Source organism: Phocoena phocoena, chromosome 1 (assembly GCF_963924675.1).
Source record: "Phocoena phocoena chromosome 1, mPhoPho1.1, whole genome shotgun sequence".
Lineage (NCBI taxonomy): Eukaryota > Metazoa > Chordata > Mammalia > Artiodactyla > Phocoenidae > Phocoena > Phocoena phocoena.
Genome location: NC_089219.1, coordinates 81,251,543 through 81,278,011, shown reverse-complemented (window position 1 = coordinate 81,278,011; position 26,469 = coordinate 81,251,543). Strand labels below are relative to the sequence as shown.

At 35.0% G+C, this 26,469-nt stretch overlaps 1 protein-coding gene across 1 annotated transcript in view; it reads right to left on the bottom strand.

The window, feature by feature from the left end:
- The window catches only part of BRDT (bromodomain testis associated), a 48,987-nt gene that overhangs the window by 6,714 nt on the left and 15,804 nt on the right, over positions 1-26,469 (bottom strand). Inside the window, exons 12-16 of the mRNA XM_065874690.1 lie at positions 19,530-19,585; positions 17,189-17,363; positions 10,766-10,866; positions 1,773-1,978; positions 1,087-1,261 (exon numbers count right to left, since the gene is read on the bottom strand). Coding sequence (XP_065730762.1) covers positions 1,087-1,261; positions 1,773-1,978; positions 10,766-10,866; positions 17,189-17,363; positions 19,530-19,585 — 713 coding nt within the window. The remainder of the gene's footprint in view (positions 1-1,086; positions 1,262-1,772; positions 1,979-10,765; positions 10,867-17,188; positions 17,364-19,529; positions 19,586-26,469) is intronic.

The window sequence follows — 26,469 nt, the reverse complement described above, 5'->3', positions numbered from 1 at the left end:
TATGCACCTAATAACAGCTTCAAAATAACATGAAATAAAATTGATAGAATTACAAGGGTAAAAAGACAAACCTATAATTATACCATTGTAGGTGCCAATGTCCTTTCTCAGTATTTGATAGTGCAAACAGGCAGAAAATCAGCAAGAATTTAGTAGACTTGTAAAACATTACCAACCAACTTGCCCTGTTTAATAAATACTCTACCCAGCAGCAGCAGAATACACATTCTTCTCAAGGGCACACAGAATATTTACCAAGGTAGATCATAATCTGGGCCATAAAACAAGTCTTAGTGAATTCAGAAGAATTCAAGACATTGTATGTTCTCTGACCACAATGGAGTTCAATTAGAAATCACTAATTTTCTATTATTTTCACTAGCCAGAAAATTTCCAAATATTTGGAAACTAAATAACACACTTCTAAATAGTCCACAGATAAAAGAATAATCCACCGCAATAAAAAAAAGGAATTAATTCTACTTTTTAAAACATCAGTTTTTAAATATTAAGGACTCCTTAAACACAAGTCTTTTTTTTTTTTTTGGTTTCCAGTTTTGTTAAGATATAATTGACATATAACTTCTTCATCTAGTGTTCAACTAAATAAACACTGACTAGGGACAGATGGCATATTTTTTAGCCGCAATTCATAGGCAGTTTATGGATTTTTCAACAGTAATAACAGGAAGTGATTTTACCTCTGTGCCAGGCATTTTCAGATGTGCTTAATACATGTAAATTCATTTCACCTTTTACCTTTATTATCCATACTTTACAAATAAGGAAATTGAGGCACAGGGAGGTTAAATAAATAGCCCAGGCTCCAACATCTAGTTAATGGAAGAACCAGGATTTGAACTCAAAGTCTAGTAGCCTCCAGGATTGATATTCTATTATTACACTATGCTTGTGTCTTTTGACTATGAAATTTTAATTTTACTCTCTGATTTTAGAACCTGATCCTCACCAAAGAGGTAACTGTCACTGAAGAACCACCCAGAATACATCTTTGAACATGTAAAGACACTGCTCTGTTAAATCTTTCCTTTGTTCATTAGATTTAATAAACTAAAATTCACTTACTGCTTCTCTTCTCCTCCGCTCTTGCTCTTTCTCCCTTGCTAAATTACGGTCTTTGAGAAGCCAGAGTTTGCCTCCATCTTGAGCTTCCAGTGACTGCTGATGTTCTTTCTGCTCTTCTCCAAGACACTTGTTTTGCATTTTATTTGGAAAAGATTCTAGAGTGAAGCCATGGTCCCTTAAAGAAACAGTGAAGTTCAAAGTAGGTTTCAAGCTCCTTAAAAGTTTTATTATGAAGATACGTTGTTAAATGACAAATATAAAGCAATGTTCTAGGTACCCTTTTTTGTATGTTATGACATTATTTTTAGTATTTTTGATGTCAAATTTTACATCGGGCAATCTATGTTAATGAAGAGAAGGTTTTAGAAAACTATGACCAAGGTTTACCATCATCTTCTTACACATAGAATGGAAATATTATGACATTTCTGGAAAATAATGACATCTTTATAATTTAGCAATATTGGTATCTTTAATAGCTTCTTCAATCACTTGATTATTTGTATCCCCTTCAAAATAGATACTACTACTTACCAATTTTTAAAAAATCAATAAAAATTTACTTTTTCTAAATATAATTTGCTATTTACTAAATAGCTGAATTATAGACACTTACAAAAATGAAATTTATTTTAAATACATGTCTGTATCTCTCAAAGCCTCCATTAATCCAGTAAATAACAGACCTTTGATTTCCTTGAAATACTTTTGGTTCCTTTGTATTCTGTTCCAGATGTTTCTGTATTAGTTCCTGTGTTCGAGCTCTCACTTCCTTTTCTATCGCTGCTTTTCTAAATTGGTTGAAGAGCTCATCTGATGATTTCACTACCCCTGATGTTTTGACTGGTTTGCCTAAACTTTTCCAAGAATCTGCATTCTTGATCTTTATATCCTAAAACAAATATTTGATTCAGTATATGTCTACAGATGTCAACTAAATTTTGGAAGAAAAGCAATATTTTTTGATATAGTAATAGATCAAAAATAAAGATTCCAAAGGCTTCATAACTTTACTAAACTTAAGTTAAAGGTTACTAAAATAGAAAAAATAGGATAACAGATTAACTAAATTCAACCATTCATCTAAGATCAAATTAAAATAGCGTGCTTGACAATTACTTCAATTTAATATGAAACATATATGTTAAGGGTATGACAATCTGTTAAGAATATAAAAATCCCCATGTCACTGTAATCAAGATATTTATGAACAACAAGGTCCTACTGTATAGCACAGAGAACTATATTCAATATCCTATGATGAACCATAATGGAAAAGAATTAAAAAAAAAAATATATATATATATATATATGTATAACCAAATCACTTTGCTGTGTGGAGTAATTAACACTGTAAATCAACCACACCTCAATAAAAGAAATTAAGTTACAAAACTTAAAAAAAAAGACATTTATGATCTTATGAGAAAAATAAAGCAAATATACAAGTGATTAATCGGAGGGAAAGTAAGACGATGCCAGAAGAACAGCACAGTGTTTGTTGAGAACCCTCTGACATAGCTATGTTTTCCTTTCTTCGGTATGAAGAAAAAAATTAACTGATTGTGATCACTGTTCTTAACTGTGATATGCCAAGGTCTAGATCAGTGCTGCCCAATAGAAATATATATAGTTTAAAATCTTCTAGTACCACAATTTTTTTAAACTAAAACTTTTAATAATATATTTTATTTCACCAAATATACCCAAAGCATTATTATTTCAACATGCAGTCAATATAAAAGACTGAAGATAATTTTATTTATTTATTTATTTATTTACTTACTTACTTACTTATGGCCGTGCTGTGCGGCTTGTGGGATCTTAGTTCCCCGGCCAGGGATTGAACCCAGGCCCTTGACAGTGAAAGCCTGGAGTCCTAACCACTGGACCACCAGGGAATTCCCTATATTTTTGTAATGTCTTCTAAATTGGTGTTTTACATTTATAGCACATCTCAATTCAAATGCTTAACTTTGATTAGAAATCATTGATCTGTAATTAGACTTCATAAAACTTACAGTTGAAAAAGTAGATATGCATAATCAAACTGTTCCAAACATCCTTACACTCTCCAATAACTGAACTGAGTATAAGTTTTTAAATTTAAGTTAATTGTAAGTTCTAAAACTAAGTTTCTCAGTTGCACTAGACATTTCAAGGGCTCAATAACTATATGTGGCTAGTGGCTACCATACTGGACACTGGATATTACATATCTAGATGGCCCTTCTAATAGTTGTCATATTCTCCAGGATAGTTAATGTTATACCACAAAACAAGTCTTATAAATTTAAGAAGACTGAAATCATATCAAGTGTCTTTCCTTACCACAATGATATGAAACTAGAAATCAATTACAAGAAGAAAATTGGTAAGTTCATAAATACGGAGTTTAAACAACATGCTGCTGAACAACCAATGCATCAAAGAAGAAGTCAAAAGAAGTTAAAAAAAATACCTTGAGACAAATGAAAATGGAAATACAACATACCAAAAGGTATGGGATACAGCAAAAGCAGTCCTAAGTTCATAGTGATAAATGCCTACATCAAAAACCAAGAACTATCTCATGTAAACCTAATTTACACCTCAAGGAACTAGAAGAAGAACAAATGAAGCCCAGAATTAGAAGAAGGAAGGAAACAATAAAGATCAGAGTAGAAATAAATGAAATAGAGACTATAAAAAGACCACAGAAAAGATCAATGAAAATAAGAACTGGTGTTCTGAAAAGATAAGCAAAACAGACGAACCTTCAGCTAGACTCACCAAGAAAAAAAAAGAGGACTCAAATCAATATCAGAAATGAAAGAGAAGGGACTTCCCTGGTGGCGCAGTGGTTAAGAATCCACCTGCCAATGCAGGGGACATGGGTTCGAGCCCTGGTCTGGGAAGATCCCACATGCCATGGAACAACTAAGCCGGTGCACCACAACTACTGAGCCTGTGCTCTAGAGCCCACAAGCTGCAACTACTGAGCCTGCGTGCCACAACTACTGAAGCCTGTGTGCCTAGAGCCCATGCTCCGCAACAAGAGAAGCCACCACAATAAGAAGCCCACGTACCGCAACGAAGAGTAGCCCCTGCTCACCACTACTAGAGAAAGCCTGCAAGCAATGAAGACCCAACTCAGCCAAAATCAATCAATCAATCAAAGAAAAAAAGCAAAAAAAAAAAAAAAAAAAAGAAATGAAAGAGGAGATATTACAACTGATACCACAGAAATATAAAGGATTGTAAGAAACTACTATCAACAATTATATGGCAACAAACTGGACAGCCTAGAAGAAACTGATAAATTACTAAAAACATACAACTTACCGAAAGTGAGTCATGGAGAAATTGAAAATGTGGACAAATCAATTACTAGTAAGGAGACTGAATCAGTAATCAAAAAATTTCCAAAAAGTCTAGGACTAGATGGCTTCACTGGTAAATTCTACCAAACATTTAAAGAACTAATACCAATCCTTCTCAAACTCTTCCAAAAACAGAAGAGGAGGGAACATTTCCAAACTTATTTAACTAGGCCAGCATTACCCTGATACCAAAATGAGATAAGGACATCACAAGAAAAGAAAATTACACACTAATATCCTTGATGAACACAGGTGCAAGAATCCCCGACAACATATTAGCAAACCAAATTCAACAATACAGTAAAAGTATGATACACTATGATCAAGTTGGTTTTATTCCAGGGATGCAAGGATAGTTTAACACCTGCAAGTCAAACAACATGATACACCACATTAACAAAATGAAGGATAAAAATATGATCTTAATAGATGCAGAAAAAGCATTTGACAGAATTCAACAGCCATTTATGATAAAAACTCTCAGCAAAGTAGGTATAGAGGGACTATATCCTAGCATATAAAGGCTATATATGACAAGCCCACATCTCATATCATACTCAGTGATGAAAGGCTGAAAGCTCTTCCTCTGAGATCAGGAATAAGACAAGGATGCTCACTCTCACCATTTCTAGTCAACATAGTACTGGAAGTCCCAGCCAGAGCAATCAGGCAAGATAAAGAAATAAAAGCACTCAAATCAGAAAGAAGTAAAACTGTCACTATTTGCAGATGACATGATATTATATATAGAAATCCCTAAAGACTCCATCAAAAACATTAGAATATAGAAATTCAGTAAAGTTGCGGGATACAAAATCAATATGCAAAAATCCACTGTGATTCTATACACTAACAAACTATCAGAAAGACAAATTAAGGAAAAAAATCACATTTACAATTGCATCAAAAAGAATAAAATACCTAGGAATAAACTTAACCAAGGTGAAAGACCTGTACACTGAAAACTATAACAGTGATGAAAGTAATGGAAGAAGATACAGAGAAATGGAAAGATATTCCATGTTCATGTACTGAAAGAATTACTATTGTTAAAACATCCATATGTACCCAAAGCAATCTACAGATTCAATGCAATCCCTATCAGAATTCTAATGACATTTTTCACAGAAACAGAACAAACAATCCTAGAATATGTATGGAACCACAAAAGACCCTAACTAGTCAAAGCAATTCCAAGAAAGAACAACAAAGCTGGAGGTATCATGCTCCCTGATTTCAAGCTATATTACAAACTTACAGTAATCAAAACAGTATGGTACTGGCATAAAAACAGACACATAGCACAATGGAAGAGAATAGAGAGCCCAGAAATAAACAAATGCACTTATGGTCAATTAATTTACAATAAAGGAGTGAAGGACTCATTTCATACTTGGGCACGTGTTCTGGTGAGTGAGTAGTCCCTGTGCTGCTGCAGAAGAAGATGGGGAAAGAGGAAATTAAAAGAGCAGTGAAGGAAAATAGTGTGAATAGGCTAGCCTTCATATAGTTTGGCTTGGCCTCAGAGTCTTGTGGGAGAGAGCCAGTAGCCTCATTATTATTTCATTGGAAAATGTAACTTTCTGTTACATTTAAAATAAAGGAAAATGACCTACAAAAACAAACAAACGAAAAGGAGTGAAGGATGTAAAATGGGTAATGGACAGTGTCTTTAACAAATGGTATTGGGAAAACTGACCAACCACATGCAAAATAATTAAACTAGACTATTATCTCATACCATATGTAAAAATCAACTCAAAATGGATTAAAGACTTGAATATAAGACCTAAAACCATAACTACAACTCCTAGAAGAAAACATAGGTGGTAAGCTCCTTGACATCCATCTTGGTGATAATTTTTTGGATCTGACACCAAAAGCAAAGGCAACAAAAGCAAAACTGAACAAGTGGAACTACACCAAACTAAAAAACCTTCTGCTTAGCAAAGGCAACCAACAACAAAATGAAAAGGCAACCTACTGAATGGCAGGAAATATTTGAAAATCATATGTCTGATAAGAGATATATATAAAGAACTTAGAAAACTAACTCAACAGCAGGAAAACAAACAAACTGAAAAAAAATGGGCAGAGGACCTGAATAGGCATTTTTCCAAAGAGAACAAGAACAAACATATGGGCAACAAGTCCATGAAAAGGTACTCAGCATCACTAATCATAAGGGAATATTAATTATAAGGGAAGTGCAAATCAAAACCACAATGAGATATCACCCTCACACCTATAAGAATGGCAATTATCAACTGTTGGCGAGGACACGGAGAAAAGGAAATCCTTGTACAGTGTTGGTGGAGATTTAAATTGGTATGGCCATTATGGAAAACAGCATAGAGATACCCGGAAAAAAAAAATCCTACTTCTGAATATATAGCCAAAGGAAATGAAATCAGGATCTTGAAGAATATCTGCACTCCCACGTTCATTGCAGCATTATTCATAATAGCCAGGATTTGGAAGTAACACCACGTGTCCATCGATGGATAAACAGAAAAAGGAAATGTGGCATATATACATGATGGAATATTATTCAGCCACAAAAAAACCAAGGAAATCGTGGATGGAACTTGAGGGCATTTATTATGCTAAGTGAAATAAGTAGACAGAGAAAGACAAATACCATATGATCTCACATATGTGGAATCTAAAAAAACCCCAAGAAACACCACTCCCCCCCAAACCCCCCAAATTTATAGATACAGAGAACAAAGTGATGGCTGCCAGAGGAGGGGGAGTGGGGAGTGGGCGTAATGAGTGAAGAAGGTCAAAAGGTACAACCTTCTAGCTGTAAAATAAGTAAGTCCTGGGGATGCAATGTACAGCATGGTGACTATAGTCAATAATACTCCATTGTACATTTGAAATGTGCTTAGAGTAGATCTTAAAAGTTCTCATCACAAGAAAAAAATTTTTAACTATGTTGGGAGAGGGAGAGAATAGACTTCCTGTGGTGACCATTTCTCAATATATTAAGTTGTATACCTGAAACTAATAATATTATATATCAGTTATACCTCAATTTAAAAAAAAAGAGTTAGCCTACTTATCTGGGGTAAGGAAAGATGACAATGCAATACCTGAACATCCTCTGTTTAAATTTTTTTTGATAAATGTCTCCTTAATAATTATGCTTGATTCCTCTTTTCATATTATTTCCATGAAATATTAGGGAGAAATTTGTCCAGGGTCCCAGGTAAACCAAAAGAAAATTTATGACAAGACTTTTCCATAAGCCTTTTTAATTTCCATCCTGAAGTAATCTCACCCCTACTGTACACACAAGACCTTCACCATAGGTCACCCAGTTGTGTTTATGAAGTCTTTCCTGTATGCTGCCAATAAAACCTGTTTTCGTTCTTACCCATGGAATGGGCTAAATACTAGTTCCAGACTTCATTTTTCTACTGAGTTAGTTAAAGAATCTTGCCTTCAGGTAGAGATTTGAAACAGAACAGGTAATACCTGGTAGTATACTTAATAGGAAATAAAGGGAGGATGAAACCCTGGTCTCTGGCTTGATCCTGGAAATGTCTATCTAATTGCAATAAAATTTTGGCAGGTCCTAAAACAAGAAAGTTCATAATTGGGTTTGGAGTACAGTACAGTTTTTCAGACATCACAGAGAAGAATAAGAAGACTTTTGACAGACAGAGATGAGGATGGAAAGCATTCCTCACTAAAGAAAGAAAATCATAATTAAAGATATTACTAGATATATCCGGGGAGAAATGAAAAGTTCAATTTCAGTGAATTACAAGGCTTATAGTTAAGACTGAAAGGCTAGATCGGAGTCATAAGGTAAAGGTGTTTAATCTTCACTCTGGAGTCAAAGTTAGAAACTACTGAAGGTTTCATACATATTAGTAATATGATCAGAGCAATACATCAGGAGGAACAGTGTAAGAATGTTAAAAGCAGAATGGATTAGAACAAGGAAGGTTTCAAGTTAGTCTGACCAGTTATAAATATTACAAAGAGCTCAGACTGAAAGCAATGAGGTCTGTTCTCTGAGGCAGAAGTGGAAAAGGAAACATGTTGAAAGTAAAACGCAAAGAATTTAGCAATTCCTTGGCTGTACGGGACTGAGAAATCAAAAATGATTAAAACTCACAGGATGTCAGGTCTAGAACTATATATTTGAGTCATCTGCAGAGAGACTGTAACTGAAATCACCACAGTGGATGTTCAACCAGAGAGAGAAGTAGTAGAAGACCCTGGACTCCTTACCCTATCAAGACTTTGGGAGGGATGCAGCACTTTTAGACATCATTGGTTCCTCTGATAGGACAAATTACAGGAATAAGGGAACAGCTGGATTCTAGGTAAAATTAAGGTACTGCTTCACAACTGGGGTGATTCTCCTTTGCCCAGGGAAGACCTATGGCAATGTCAGCAAAGTTTTTTGTTGTCACGTAGTGGTAAGGGAAGGGGTGTTGCTAGCATCTAGTAGATAGAGGTTAGGGTTCCTGTTAAGCATCCTACAATGTACAGGCCTACTCCCAACAAAAACTTATCCAGCCCAAAATGTCAATAGTGCTATAGTTGAGAAAGCCTGGTTTAAAATGTAAACAGGTAGTGGAGAAATAAGACAAAAGGAATAATAGAGACTATAGAGATGGCAGGAGAGCTCCACAAAAATCTGTTAAATGAAAGAAAATGAAGAAGAGAGATAGAGAAGTCTTGGCAAGAAGGGATACCCTTTCTTGAGGCAGAGGTAAGTAAGAGACGAACAGCAAAGCTAGAGCTCTGAGTAAAACAACAGAGGTTGGGACCTTGTAGAAATGTTTTATTTTAGTATCAGCTCTTCTTTGGGCAAGATGCTTGAACTGTCTGGGCCACAGTTTGTTCATAAAGACTAATTCTCAAAGATCTGTTCTAGCACCAAAATTCTGTAGCCTTTTTTTTTTTTTTTCAGTAAGTGGTAATAACACTCCTGACAGTGAGTGAGCAACGGTAGGAAATAATGTCAAGGATGGAAACAGTTTAAAATCAAGGGAAAAAAAAAAAAAGAATGGAAACGGTTTGTTGTGAAGAGAACAAGCCACACAATCCCATTCCTCCTCAAGCTTTCAACATTTTAGTTCTTACTATATGCTAGACATCAACAGAGAGTAGACTTATGTCACTTTTACCTTTAACACAAACTTCAATGGTATGACATATACTTGATGTTTTGCTGCTTATTTTTGCTGTAATCTCTTTGCCCTTTTGAAAATTTTCTTACTGTTTTCAAAATTTATTTTGGGTCAGTCAAAATTACAGTTTTGTTAAATGAGAAACAAAGATTTTAGTACACAGTAAACCAAATATTTGAGAAACTCTGCTGCTTTATTCTTTGCATCCTAAAGGGGACAGATGACACTTCCAATGTTTAAACAAAAAACAATAACAGTAAAAAATTTATGCTGGATATCAGGAGAGGCACTTTTTAAAGAAAATTTATTGTTTTTTTATTTTCCCCCTTGGCCACACTGCTTGCAGGATCTTAGCTCCCTGACTGGGGATTGAACCCGCACCCTCGGCAATGAAAGCAAGGAGTCCTAACCACTGGACCAGCAGGGAATTCCCAGGAAAGGTACTCTTTAAATGGTTCTTATCAATAACAAAACACCCATATTAAACACAGGTCACCTTTGATGATAATAATTATTAGCAGAGCAGTCTGTAAGAAAGTCAAAGATTCTAAGAATAAGAAAAAACAAGGCCAAAGCAATATGCTCCTCATGGTGAAATGTCAGATATTCCTAAGTGTGCCCAAGCAGTAAGATTTGTCCTCTGAAGTACTTACAAGGAAAAAAGAAAGGAAAGAATGGAAGGAAGGGAGGGAGAGAAAAAAGAGGGGATATGTGAATATCTCATTCATAGTCCATTTCTGACAGTTACTAGATTCAAATGTCTAGAATAGTACCTGGTGTATCTAATGTATCCCAAACATCTAGAATACTTGTTGAAAGACTGATCAATGTGTGGTTTGAGATTAAGTGCACCAAAGACTCCATGAGGAAATCACCTACAACAGATTCTAAAAGATAGTTTTATAACATGTTTTAAAATCAGGATAGCTGGCAAATACCAGCATTATAGAATTTACAATTAAACACAAATATGGGGACTGAAGGTAGAGGGTGGGAAAGAGTGTTGCTCACAGGTTAACTTTTTTTTTTAATAAGTAGGCAAAAATTAGGCTTAGAGATCCAAAATTCATTCAAATTAGGGCTTAAAATACCTCCATGCCATTTCTATATTCAATTTTAAATCCCTTCAATATTTGTGAGAAAAAATAACTTTACTCTTACCTTTTGCACTGGAACTTGACATTCTGATTCTAATACCACTGTGTCATTATCACCGGAAGGATGCATCACAGTTAGGCCATTCAAGCGTTGTTCAGGATTATCTGATGCACACATTTTTAGAATAGTATAGTCAAGTTGTTTCATCTTGATTCTCCAGAATTTGACATTTCCACCACCACCCGCCCCCCCCGCCAGGTCAGAAACTATGAAAATAAAATAACTAGTTTTTTTATGCTTAATTTTGGAGTATTCTTAGTTGGAGAATTGTAATACTGTAAAATAAACATTTTCACTTGAAATTTTACCTCCTTTATTTCTTCTCTTTTTCTTCTTTTTTTTTTTTTTTGGTCAGCATAAAGTATAGCTGACATTGTGGCTCACCTACCAAGACCTATTTTAGCTTTCCCCATGGTATAGCAGTCTTTCAGCTTGTAAACTGACCTCAGCTCCAGAGATGGGTCTTCATTGGCCAAGCTAATTATGGTAATCCTACCCCCCACACCAGTGAATCATTTAGAAAAGAGGAGGCCTAAGCCACCTTAGGGCTTCTAAGGAAAGATGCTTCCTGGTAGCCAAATTGAGAACAAAGAAAATACAAAGAATTGAAGAACGAAGATACCAGACACCTAAACTGCCCAGTGGAGAATAGGAGTAAGAAATGCAAAATGTTGTTTGACTCTGAGGTGAAGAGAACAAACCACACAATCCTGCTGACTGTAAAGCTTTCATACAAATATTTCATTTATTACAGGTGAAAATAATTTCAGAAATAGAGCTTGAGCCTTTGTCAAACATGTCTAAATGACTGACCTACTTCTGGACTACAATATGTATGATAACAAAATTCCTTGTGTAAGCCAGGAGCTGAATTTTCTACATTTGTGACCAAAAGCATAATGGTGTATGAAATGTAATTAGGTCATTTCTGTTTCAGGTCTCTCCAGCTCTTGTCTATAGGTACTAACTAGTAGCAAAAGGACAGAGGAGAAAAATGAAAACTTGAGTTGCTATCTTTTTGTTAATTGGCTCAAGCTCATAAAATCCTGGCCACTTAGAGTTATAGGAACTTACATTTAAGCTTCTATCACCCATCAATTCCTTTGATTCTCTGGCTAAATCACACTAGTTGAATGTGAGGCTTGAAGAAGGGAGGGACACTAAAGGATAAGAGTGAGCACAGGAGGGTGAGACAAAACAGTCAGTGGACGGATGAATGAAGGAACAAAGTCTAAATTTGTGTGTTCCTATGTGGCCCAATGCACCTATTTTCTCAGTTCAACAGGTAATGGAAAAATAGGGAGAAAAAGTCTAAGTACAGAACTACATCCCCTCTCTGCCTGGGATCAGATATTATTTAAGAAGTAGAAAGAGTATACATGTCAAGAGAAGTATATTCTAAACGGCTCAGTTTGTTGACTCTAAGTTAGTAAATGGTGACAGTGCCATTATCAAGAACTAAAGAGGAAAGATTTAAATGTAGGAATTAAAAGGGGGAAATTCAGTTTTGACATGCTGCATTTGACATGCCTATGTGCTGTTTAAGGTATTCAGTAGAGTTGTATAAACATGCCTGGGGCTTGGATGCTTGAGTTGTAAAAATGAGACTAGAAATCATAAGACTCCAAGAAGATCATCCAGGAAGGATGTATAGATTGCTGCCTTCCAACCTTTTACATGCCATAGTAAGTAGAAAATGATCAATGTATGGCATACCTGGGTAAATGGGAGGTCTGCTCCAAGCCTATTGCTATGAGAGTTGAGGGGGAGGTCCTAGCTCAGTAAGCCTATGCGTTGGAATACGGCTAGAAAAGCCTGGAGTAAAGTAAAAAGAGGCTTAAGGATGTAACTCAGAGTATTATCAACATTAAAGGTAGGCAGATAAAGTAGGTGTCTGTAAAGAACGTTCAGAGATGGGATGATCAAGAGAAGAGTGTCACAGAAGCCAAGGGAAGTGTGTCAAGGGACCGACTCTCTGAAAAACATTTTCATATGGATGCCCTCTGGCACCTCAAAACACTACAAAACTCATCTTTCCTCAGACATCTGTTCTTCATCTGTGTTCCAGGTCTGTCAACCTGGACCAGTATCCAGCCACTATCCTCTGAGCCACCAAAGCTTATACACCCCTTTGTTATTAAAACCCAGCATATATTCATCTTTTGCAGACCTGCTCACTCCACTCTTGTGATTTCTTTCAACTATACCTTTTTCTTTCTTTCCATCACTTAGTTTTTTTGTACTACTGCAACAGCCCAGTTGGTCTTTTCCTCCTCTGGTCTCTGTTCCCCATCTCTCCGACTGACCTACACAATACTGGCAGAGTAATTACACTGAAGCACACTCTGTTCAAAAAATCTTCATTGGCTCCCCACTGACTATACTATTATAATTAAGTCCAAAAGTCTCTAGGTATTGAGGTTCTTTATGATCTGATCCTGATCTACCTTCCCAAATTTATTTCCCTGTATTCCTATTTATTCAAGCAAAGCTTTAATCACATTGAATTACTGGTCACCTAAATACACTCATTCATGTTGTTCCCTCTATCCAAAATGCCTTTTGATCCTACTATACATCAATACACATCTTTCAAAGAGGTCAGGTAATTCTGCCTTCCTCATCTCCTTAAATTTCATTTTGGGTTCTTTTAGGGCACATTATTTTTACTTTATTTTAATTAAAAAAAATTTATATACACATACACACACACACACATATCCACAGACATATTCATTTATTTGGTGTCTTAGTTGCGGCAGGTGGACTCCTTAGTTGTGGCATGTGAACTCTTAGTTGCGGCATGCATGTGGGATCTAGTTCCCTGACCAGGGATCGAACCCGGGCCTCCTGCATTGGGAGCGCAGAGTCTTATCCACTGCGCCACCAGGGAAGTCCCTATTTTTACTTTATATACCAGTTGTTTACTTCTCCTACTAGATGGCAAACTCCTTGATTTACCTTCTCATTTGCCATGTTAATTCACATTGATGTGACAGCATAAGTTTTTTTAAAAAAAATTTCTTAATACAACTGAGTAAAGATATTTTAAAGAGCTCTGGAAGGATCAATTATAAAGTTTAGTAATCCTTCATGACTAAAAACTTCAACTTATTTTAAGGAAAAAAAATTAGACATCTTCCAGTTCATGTGGAGATGATGGCAGAAGTTTTGAAGAAAACTGATAATACTTAAAACTTCAACTTCTTAAATATTTATGTACTCTAACATACATTTATGTACTCTATGTAACTCTAATTTAGTACTCTAATTTATTTCCACCAAGATTACATTCCAGAAAAGTAAAATTCTATATACATTTTATAGCTTATATATATTTGCAGTTTCCCTTGGGCATAGTGCCACCTACAGTTGGCAAATGCAAACCACTTTGGTTCTGAAAAACCTGCTTAAGTGCAGTAGAACAGCCATTCGGCATCATCCAAACTTCCTCTTTACACAGTACTGTTACTCACAATCACGTATAAACAGAAATTGAAGGAATACAAGAAACGGATCCCGACCGAAGATTTAGATATTTAAAGCCTGACTCTTCATAGATAGGACGTTTTCTTAAAATAGGAACAAAAGACCATCTTGACTGCATTATTTCCATTATTTTTCAATGTCTTTATTCTTCTTCAAAGCTATCCCTATCATTCTCCTAGGAACTTACTATAATGAAAACAGCACCTTTTCCCCACTCTGGTTCTTTGCGATTGACCTCCACACTCGATCAAATCGCCGATTTCAAAATTCAAAACAAAACAAACTCTCTCCCAGTCTTAAAAAAACAAAAAAACTATCTTCCTGTTAAAGCCACAGCTATCTTCCCATCCTCTTCAATAAAATTCTTGAAAGACTGGTTTACATTCAGATTCCATTACTTCTCAATTTACAAGAATCTGCTTCCATCTCAATCACAATAGCCATAAAAGAAGCTTTTGTAAAAGCAAAAAAATCTCACATTGCCAATTTTAATCTTCTCTCCTCATTCCTCATGGTACTTTAAGGCTTTGTATATAGTAGGACATGATACTCGTGATGATGATTTCCTCGAAAAATGTATCTCCTGGGCTTCTATTATTCCATTTTTCCTTTTCCTCTTAGCGTTGATTACCTCTTCTTTTAACTTATTAATTTTTTCTACTTTTACTGAGAGGGAGTTTGGTTACCCAGAATTTTGTCCTTGACCTTTCTCCTCCTGCTCTGTACATTTTCCTTCATTCTCATGGCTTCAAGTAGCTTCTACATATTGGTAATTCCTAACTGTAGTTCTTGTTACACCCTATTAGTTCCAGAAACCTATTTCTAGTTATAGATTTCCAATTAGATATTCTGCAGCATCTTAAACATGTCCAAAATGAACAATGTCTCTTATTTTCAAGCCAACTGTTGGATAATACTCTGGTAAGACACTTATTCTAATAAAGCTTAGTAATTCTGCCACAAAAATATCTAATTTAGCCACATCCTTTCTGTACGTACTGCCTTAGTTTTTTTTTTTTTTTTTTTTTTTTTTTAACATCTTTATTGGGGTATAATTGCTTTACAATGGTGTGTTAGTTTCTGCTTTACAACAAAGTGAATCAGCTATACATATACATATGTTCCCATATGTCTTCCCTCTTGCGTCTCCCTCCCTCCCACTCTCCCCATCCCACCCTTCCAGGCTGTCACAAAGCACCGAGCTAATATCCCTGTGCCTTGCGGCTGCTTCCCCCCAGCTATATCTACCTTACTACGTTTGTTAGTGTGTATATGTCCATGACTCTCTCTCGCCCTGTCAAAACTCACCCTTCCCCCTCCCCATATCCTTAAGTCCGTTCTCCAGTAGGTCTGCGTCTTTATTCCTATCTTACCCCTAGGTTCTTCATGACATTTTTTTCCCTTAAATTCCATATATATGTGTTAGCATACGGTATTTGTCTTTTTCTTTCTGACTTACTTCACTCTGTATGACAGATTCTAGGTCTATCCATCTCATTACAAATAGCTCAATTTCATTTCTTTTTAAGGCTGAGTAATATTCCATTGTGTATATGTGCCACATCTTCTTTATCCATTCATCCGATGATGGGCGCTTAGGTTGTTTCCATGTCCTGACTGCCTTAGTTTTGGTCCTCATAATTTCTTTCCTAGACTATAGCACCCAGCTTCCTTACTTGGTCCCAATTATATCAGAGCATCTTCATCTTAGTCCATCCCTTATACAGCAAGCAGCAATCTCTTCCTAATGTAGAATCTGATTTTGTTATGCTCTTGTTTGAAGCTACTTTCTGTGTGCAAAATAAAAGATCCAAATGTAGCACTGGTATTTAAGGTAACTTATGACCTAGAACAACTACATCTTCAGTTATTCTCCTGAATACTTGAAAATATTTTTCCAGAAAAGAATGGCTTTAAATATTTCATCCTTTGGATCTTTGTTTATACTTCTTCCTGGGATGCCCCTCAGTGTTGCCTCAGATATTTTCTCTCTTGATCTCCACTCCTTCTCCAGAGTCAAGAGCTATAACTTGAGTTAAATGCAAAACGGAATACTCAAACACAGAATAGTAGGGAGCTTTTACTGGAAGCAATAAAGGAGGATCAAAACTTCTGTGTTCCTCCTAATCTGTGCTTCAGTAAAACAGCTTAGAAATTTCTTCTGTTTTGGAGAAACCCCTGCCATTGGAAGGCCAGGGAGCAGTCTAGACAGAAGGAGACATGGATATGGAATATTCACATCTGCTTCTGTCTAGGCCTGAATACATTTGTGTCTCAAAGTTCAGGCACTCCATAAGCTGGGCTCATCACTATCAGAGAAGTATGCTCCTGTGCCACACATCCCCAGGAGGACCAGGCTGAGAAAGGTGATATGTTCACGTCTGATAAGACTAACAGATAAGACATTTATAAAGTCAAATGAACCTAACAATACAAAAATTTCCAGTTTTAGAAGACGTTTTTAGTAAATAGGAACCACCACTAAGCAAGTATTTCTAGCCCAAGTTTCTTTAACTGTAAACTGTTTTTAATGTTTATAACTTCATTTCTCTACCTATAGAATCTCTATCTTTTCCCTATTCTAATCTACCTTTCCAACCCACACAGACATCATGGAAATCAGAGCAACATTTCGCAAGTCTGCTCAGAGCTTGCTATGAGCTATGGCAGTGACAGGTTTTTATGCATGGCTCACATGCCAATGTATATAATCTGTATGAAAGTAAGTTGTGTGTGACCTGCACATACAATTTTCTTTCATTCAAATGTAATGAGTACCTTGGGGTATAAAGCAATATGCTTCAGGGATTATTTCTAACCTGGAATTTACTAGTTATGATTTTCAGTATTCCAGATACATAACATTTAAGATAATCTTGGCATTTTCATTTAGAAGTCAGTTGTTCAATCACAGTCATTTACTTCTTAATTTCTTACCTGAAAGAGGCAGAATTTGTAAAGGTGAAATGTTTTCCACACTCTGTAAACGTTCTGATTCTTGATAATTAAATACTAACTGGTAGGGATTTGGTGGTGTTCCACCTGAACATGTAGTCTGATGAACCAGACTAGTTTTCCCAGAGGTTGTATATTGCACAGATGATTGTATCCGCTAAGACAAAGTTAAACAAAACTATCTTTCAGAGCTTAACCACACAAGAAGTATAACTAAGAAAACAGAAACACAAGAGGATAGAATATAATTTAATACTGTCTTTGAATATGATATTAAATTAAGTCACACAAATTTATAAGGTATAAATATCACTATCTTACAAATGAGAAAACTAAGGTTTAGAACGATTAAATAACTTGGCCATTATATAGCTTATAAGCAGAGTCAAAGTCTGTGATCTTAGTTGCTAGTACACATAGTCTTAATACATATGTTATTAAACAGTGTTGCTTATTTTCAAATGCTTCCCTGTGATCTACTGAAAATAAAAACTGAGCTTTTATACCAAATCTAGAGACTAATCCACTTTCTTTACCCCCTTTTCCTTAGTGAATTATAGATCTAAAAGGAGGGGGTGTTTAAAAAAAGAATAACATGATGGTTGAGCCATAGACTATCAACAAATTCTGATTCCAAACTGTTAACTACTTATTAAGAAAAAGTGTATTATAATAGCTAATATTTAGTTAATACTTACGATGTGCAAGGCACCAGGGTAAGCCTTTTATATAGTTCTTAATTTCTCACACTAATTCTATGAGTTTGGTATAATTATTATCCCCATTTACAGTTTACAATAGGACTTAGATATAAGGAAGGTAACTTAACCTAAAACCTCACATCTATTCAGTGGCAAGCTAAGTTACAGTACCAAAGCCCAGGTACCTTGTCTACTAAGCTCTGAGTTATCGATAGTACAGAGATGAATAAGACAATCTTCCTTCTCCATCTAATAAAGGCGTTAGAGTGAGTGAGCCGATAAGGCAAGTGTATGAATACCTATGCTAGTTTGAATAAAACAAAGGGCATAGAAATGTTTATCCCAACAATAATACAGACCCAAGCCCAAAGCTTAAAGGCAAATGCTGAGATTTAAATCAGCAAAACAACACTTTCTGAAACACACAAATATGTGCATTTATTCATGATCCTATAAATATATTTCCTCTTTTGTCTTAAATGAGCATTTTCTTCTTCAGTGAGTGACACTGAAAAAAACTTGGTCACAAACAGATCATAAACATAGCATTCTGTGTGCTATGTACTGAGAATTATTCCAAAGTTTGTTCATAACTTGACATAATTTTCTGATTCCACTAATACCTATGGCAGACAGATCATCTGGATCTTCCTTCTACTCAAAAACCTTTGAGAGCTCACGCCTACCTAACAAATTAAATATTAACACTTTATCTAGGTGTGCAAAGCCCTCCCTATTATATCTCCAAAGCCAACTAATCCCATACAAACACTCTCTGCTACCATATTTCCCTGAACACACCTCCTGTGCTTCCCCCCGCCCCCACCCTCTTACTGCTACTACCTCTGTTTAAAAAAGTAAGTCCCTAATCAGCATGTCAATATACTAACCATTTCTTCCCTTTCCCTGTAATTTAAAACCCATTTTAAGCATTCCCTCCTTCAGGCAGTATATATATATTCCTCCTTTATTTTCTCAATATATTATGAATATAGATGATTATAGCACTAATCATACAATCTCTTAACTATATGATTATCTCTCTTCTCACAACTAAGAGATCCTTCAAGACAGTATTATTTATGTTGTATTTCCCCTAACCTAGAGTTAGATGTTGTTAAGTAAGTTTATGATTTAATAAAAGGTATACACCTGTAATTCTATATTTGGGATGGGTACAAAGGATTAAAAGTTTTATGAGGATTAGTAGTAAAAGATAAAATTACTTTTATTCTTTTTAAAGCACGTCAACTACTAATCAAACATAGATGTGCTAAAAATGAATAGTTGGTAATTGGTACGCACATGGGGACACCAAGACCTTCTCTCTGTATTTAGACTCTCAAGACTAAGCTGAAATTTCTATAATTTGTTCAACTTACCTGTCTGACTAAATCATAAAAAAGTCACATCTTGTTAGAAAAATGTAACCAAATCATTTCACTATTCAATCTTCTTTACAAAGAAATCTTTGAACATTTAGTTGACAAATTAAAATGAGTGACAACTCTTCATGTAAATAAAATCAACAATTTTAAAGAAAGCTACTACTATACCAGTGAGCTATAACCTACATAATTTTAAAATTCTAAGGTAAAAATGAAGAATTAACTTACCTTTACTTTCTCTTTAGAAGAAGAATCATTCTGTTCTACTCCAGTAAATTTAGGAAACATTTCTGCAAACGTATATAAATATTTTAATATTTGCCAACTTAAAAACTTACTATCATCTAAATGACAGATTTTTTCACATTAGAATGAAAGTGATGATTTTAAGAAAATGGTCAACTTCTTAACTCAAGAAATTCTTTTATTTACAAATTTTTTTGCCCTCTTGGAATCAGTCAAAATTTCTAAAGGGATACTTGCTTTGAAAAGGGATATTTTCTTTTCCACATAATGGAATAAATATCCCCTCACAAATTTCAATTTAGATTATTAGGCAAAAAGAACAATGTGTTACTTCAGAGTAAAGAGCTTGAATAAGTGACAGTTTAAAAAGAAACAAGTTACAACAGAGATAAGGGTTTAAACAAGCAGTACCAATTATACTAAAATCATCTTTAACCAAGTAGCCATTAAGAGGCTTAATTAAAATAATTGAGAATTTACAAGAGAAGGGTATGTCATTATCTGAGAGGGTACAGTCTTTTATTAAAAGTGAAGCTATTTGATTATACATGATAAAGTCTGCTCTGCTTGCTAAGCATTATAATAAAGATCCCATCTAATTAATACTCCGTTTACTTCCGAGCTATCTGGCAGCCTCAACTACATAGAAACAAATGGGTTTTATAGTACCTCCTTTACCTTTAGAAATGCCTTTACAGCTGACACTGGCAGTAGAGTAGATGTAAAAAGAGATCTCTCTGACATGGTGCTCATAGGTTCCTCTTTCATGATCCTACAATTGATTCTGGTGCTATCCTCCCCAGTAAGAAGCCTAAGTCAGTGTGGTAAAGCACCAAACTGGTAGTTAATGCCTTGATTCACCTCTCCAGCCAGCTTTCATGAGCCTCCTGAGCATTATTTGCCTCAGGCTTCAGGGCACCAAGGCTGGTCAACACCAGGTCTTATTCAAACTTAAAACATTCTAATTTTAATAATTACCTTCTGCCTCCTGAAATGCCATCAGTTTCCGCTGGATGTGTTACTGTTCTTTCCTAAAATGTCTGATGCTGGACACTGTTAAAATTGCTAAGTGCCACTCAATGACGTGCTTTAATTTAAAGAATTCAAGTATTTAAAATGACATGGACCATCTTAATGTCACTCCACTAAGTATTATTTTAAGTGTTGGGGGTTAGGTGGAAAGGGGAAGGGAAGACGACAGACTGCAAAGATTGAGGGTATAGATCCAGGTAGCTTTCACATTTAGGGGAAAAGTTATGATTTCAGCTTTGATCAACAACAAAAAAAACAGACTTCATTAATACAATCACATAATATATGTACATCTATACATGTCTTTTTTTTTAACATCTTTATTGGAGTATAATTGCTTTACCATGGTGTGTTAGTTTCTGCTTTACAACAAAATGAATCAGTTATATATATACATATGTTCCCATATCTCTTCCCTCTTGCGTCTCCCTCCCTCCCACCCTCCCTATCCCACCCCTCCAGGCGGTCACAAAGCACCGAGCTGATCTGCCTGTGCTATGTGGCTGCTTCCCACCAGCTATCTACCTTACGTTTGGTAGTGTATATATGTCCATGCCTCTCTCTTGCTTTGTCACAGCTTACCCTTCCCCCACCCCATATTCTCAAGTCCATTCTCTAGTAGGTCTGTGTCTTTATTCCCGTCTTACCCCTAGATTCTTCATGACATTTTTTTTTCTTAAATTCATATATATGTGTTAGCATACGGTATTTGTCTCTCTCTTTCTGACTTACTTCACTCTGTATGACAGACTCTAGGTCTATCCACCTCATTACAAATAGCTCAATTTCGTTTCTTTTTATGGCTGAGTAATATTCCATTGTATATATGTGCCACATCTTCTTTATCCATTCATCCGATGATGGACACTTAGGTTGTTTCCATCTCCTGGCTATTGTAAATAGAGCTGCAATGAACATTTTGGTACATGACTCTTTTTGAATTATGGTTTTCTCAGGGTATATGCCCAGTAGTGGGATTGCTGGGTCATATGGTAGCTCTATTTGTAGTTTTTTAAGGAACCTCCATACTGTTCTCCACAGTGGCTGAACCAATTCACATTCCCACCAGCAGTGCAAGAATGTTCCCTTTTCTCCACACCCTCTCCAGCATTTATTGTTTCTAGATTTTTTGATGATGGCCATTCTAACCAGTGTGAGATGACATCTCATTGTAGTTTTGATTTGCATTTCTCTAATGATTAGTGATACACATCTGTCTTAATTATCCAAATATGCACCTAAACAAATTATTCAATGATATAAACTCTTAACTACAGTAAAAATACAACATACCACATTAGTGTTCTGACGAAAAATTCAACGGCATTATCTTAGTTCTCTGACATAAAACTAAAGCTCAGGACTATTATAAAAACTAGCACCTCAAAATCTAAAAAACACTAGCAAAAGGCATCAAAGATTTTTAATTAAAAAAAAAACCAAAAACACCAAATACAGTATGCCTCAAAAAAGTCTTACAGACTATAGATAGATGAATAATGATAGCCTAAAACTCAGTATTCTGCTTCTCATTCTACTCTTATGTAGCTGACTTTCCAGGAACATAGTAAAATAAAACTGCATATTTCTGTTTATTTATGAGTTCCTGGCCTTTGGAATTAAAAGGCAAACATACACATTTTCACTATCAAGCTTAAGACCACATTTCAATAAATGAAGAAGCCCTACCAGGTCTTACAAACATTAATAAAACTGAGCACTATAGTGACAACATACACGCTTGTCAACTAACTTCACCAGGGATCTGTGATAATATGTATACCTACCTTGTGAGGATCCAATTGGATAAAATATGTTAACTACTAAACAAATGAATATTTTGCACATTATATAATGTGTTTTATTTTCACAGCTCCCCAAAAACCTCAATATAAAACTTTGATTGGAAAACTTTCCTTTCAAACTAAGCAAAAATTTTAATCACAGAATCAAGAAAAAGAGAGAGATCTGGCATCAAATATTTGATTGAAAGGTTTGCTAATAACCATCACCTATCAAAGCACTGAGATCAATGCTCCAGAGACACCAAATATTATCAGCAAGCCAGTACTGACTAAAAAATTTGATAAATTGAATATGAATATAATACCATACATAATGTAAAACCAGAATGTAATGTCATTACAGCAGAAAAAATTACTGAAGATTTTTAGATTAGAAAAACAAATCACACTTCTGTTGTATAGGACAGGGTACAGAAAAGTGATTGGAAGTTATTACCTTATTTTATAGGAAAGAAAGTATATCCAGAGATGTTGAATGATTTGCCCTATTGATAAAAATCAAGTACTTTGAATGAAAGAAATCTGCTCCCTTTAAAGAATGTTTTGGTATTTTGATTTAAGTGTGTGGTGCTTATGTAATATAGAAGAACAAACCGATTATAAGCTGCCTCTTCCTTTTACCAAAGTAATTTTAACTAGAGTTTAGAAAGTGGAAACAAACAAAAAAACACCTAGACTGATGATTCTCAAACACTGCAGCACATTAGTCACATGGGATACATTGTTTTGTTTTTGTTGGGTTTTTTTGGCAACGCCACATGAGATCATAGTTCCCGGACCAGGGATCGAATGTGGGCCTCCTGCATTGGAAGTGTGGAGTCTTAACCACTGGACTGCCAGGTAAGTGCACACATGGGATACTTTGAACACTACATTTACCTGGCCCCACCCTCCATTCAATTCAGATTTGGACACTATTTTTTAAAGTTTTACAGGTGATTCTAATGTACTGCCAAGGTTGAGAAACACTATTCTAGACAGCCTGTTTATTCAGTAAGACCCAGTTTGAACAGAAAATTTTTAAATGCACATGACAAAGTTTATCCCTATTTCTAAGACTCGTGGCTCAAGTACAGACCTCAATATATGCAAGTGTTTAATCAAGCCTGAGTCCTTGAATTTATCCTTCTGGGGCTTTAAAAACACTCTAATTGATGAGAAACTAATGAAAGTTTAAAATATTTAAATGATGAGTACTAATCATTTCTCTTAAACTTTCTAGCTTGAATGATGAAAAGTACTCCAAACTGTCATTTCATACTTCCTACATTTACTAAACCATTCTCCCCCTTAAAAGGTAAAATAAAATCTAAACTTGGACAAAGTTTTTCCTTTTTCCCTTGCATGAAAAAAAAAAATGCATCATTGTCACTTCTACAAAAGATGTGGGTTGTAGTACTAAAGAGAAATGGTTATTTTACTCCTACTTTTAAGTCACCATAATTAAGAAAGTTAAAAAAAAAAAAGAACAATTGGTACTTAAAGAATTTCATAAATTTCACTTTCAGAACATTACACTGAAGCCAATAAAAGCAAAAAGTCCAAAATATGATATGAAGTGACAAATTCACTTTGTCTTAACCAGGTAAAGAATTGATGCCATAACCATTCAATTTCTTTGTGTATAACTGTTGCAAGAATTGAAATGATAATCATTCCTGAAAAATATTCTATTCCACACTAATCAAGTATCTGAGCTAACATTTAGACAGTTCCTGAAGTTATTTCCTACAAGGATAGAATCAAAAAAGCACTATTACCTATGAGCTGCTCCATTTGATGGTTTCTCAGTAATAGTATTAAATCTGTTAATAATATTCCTCCCTATTATATCACTCAAGATAGCCAACCTTGTTGAGCATTAGAAAACTCTCAATTGCTTGTGTGTACATTCTAGCGCAGCCTAGTTAACATAGGATATATGTATCTGGAATTCATTTTATTGTCAAGCCTCATTTATATCTTTGATCTGGCATTTAATGATATTTTGGGTTATGAAAAACAGTTTAGAAAGGTTTTATATTTATACCAATGTTTAATCATTGTTCTTTTTTTTTAGATAGGATTTTATTTTATTTATTTATCTATCTATTTATTTATTTGGCTGCGCCTCACGGCTTGTGGGATTTTAGTTCCCCAACCAGGGGTCGAACCCAGGCCCTTGGCAGTGAAAGCGCAGAGGCCTAACCACTGGACTGCCAGGGAATTCCCAATCATTGTTCTTGATTTCTTGGCACATGACAATTTGCATATGCCAATGTAACTCAAGAAGATAATTTAAACGGCAAAATCGAATCACATTGAAATTTGCAATTAAGTACTGCTTCTAGCCCACAGATTTCTTGCTTATAGTTTTCAAAGATTTGGGATTTCATTACAAGTCTATCTTGGAACTGATTTAGTATCTTGTTTGAAATTATAACTAAAGAAATTTTAAAATAAATCTTTCCTTGGAACTTACTCCCCTGCCATTTAATTAATCCCATTTAATGAAGCAGAATTACTCCATATTTTTCAAACATGCATAAAATAAGGTTTAAGATTACATAGAACATAATAATGAATGTGTAAACAGCTCTAACACTATTTATAACATTTAAGGGTTTTTCACAGATGTCACCCTTAAAACATTTCAGCATACCTAAACAGAATAATATTGCAGTAAAGAGAGAAACTCATAATACAAGAAAACTACAGAAGAAACTTAAGAGTCAATACTATTAAAGAATTTCGAAAAGTTAATTTAGAGAGCTGTCCTTGATAACAGAAATTATGAAAGATTGTGACAAAAAAATAAATAACTAAATAAAAGATTGTGACTTTGTTAAGAAAACTGCATACAGTCTCAAGTTGCTAAAAAATCCAGGAAGACAGGTATTAAAAAATAGATTAAGAAAAATTACTAAAGATCAATATCCTTCTATCAGAAAAGAATTTCTCACAGAAGCTTTCAGAAAAGATTCCACTATTAAAATTTTGGGGAAATGAAATTATATGCATATGTCCTATTTTAAATAATCAAAACTCTTATTTAATCAGAGTTCTGATAATCAAGATATTCCTATTTTAAGTTTCAGCTCTTGACAAATTGTAATAAATTTTTTTTTTTTTTTTTGCGGTATGCAGGCCTCTCACTGTTGTAGCCTCTCCCGTTGCGGAGCAACAGGCTTCGGACGCGCAGGCTCAGCGGCCATGGCTCACGGGCACAGCCGCTCCGCGGCATGTGGGATCTTCCCGGACCGGGCCACGAACCTGTGTCCCCTGCATCGGCAGGCGGACTCTCAACCACTGCGCCACCAGGGAAGCCCGTAATAAATTTTAAAGTTACAAAATCTTATTTACATTTTCAATTAATTTTTACTTATGTAACAAAGTTTTTGCTAATATATCTAATTTTCACAAATTATATTTTCTCCACAGCCCCATTTCCCCTCACCCTGAAACTTAGACTTGGGATTTGTCATCTGCTTCTTGATAACGTCATGTGCATTATTAAGAATGGTAGATGCTTTGCTTATTCTTACAATAGGTATAGCTATTGATATAGTCTGAATTAATTATTTTTTACAATTTGCAGTCCTTTTACTTATAGTTTTTGTTGTTCTCAGGAAAGTTAAAAAAATGCTGTTAGCTTACACACTAGAAACCAAGAGCCTTACAGTATTTTAATGGGTACAACTGAAGTTAACAGGAGAAAAGGTCCCATTGCTTCATTTACTAATTTATTTTATTAAGCAAAGAGATAACTGTTCTTTCCCCGTTAAGGTAAGCATTGCATTTGCAACTTACAACCTACATATACAGTGTTTTTCCAATGAAGTATGTAGTTGGTTCATAAAACAATGAAAATTTCAAAGATAAATGATAACTCATACTATCCTATCATATTAGTAGACAAACTGACCTTAGTGTCACAAACCTATACATTATCCATAAAGTAGATTGAAATATAAAAATTCGCTACCTTGATTTTAACAGTGTTTTTAAAAACATCCCCAGTTACTTGGAAAAGATGACATCAAACAAGAATAAAATAAAATAAAATAGTCATAAAATAAAAATTAAATAGTGTTTTAAAATCAGAATTCTGA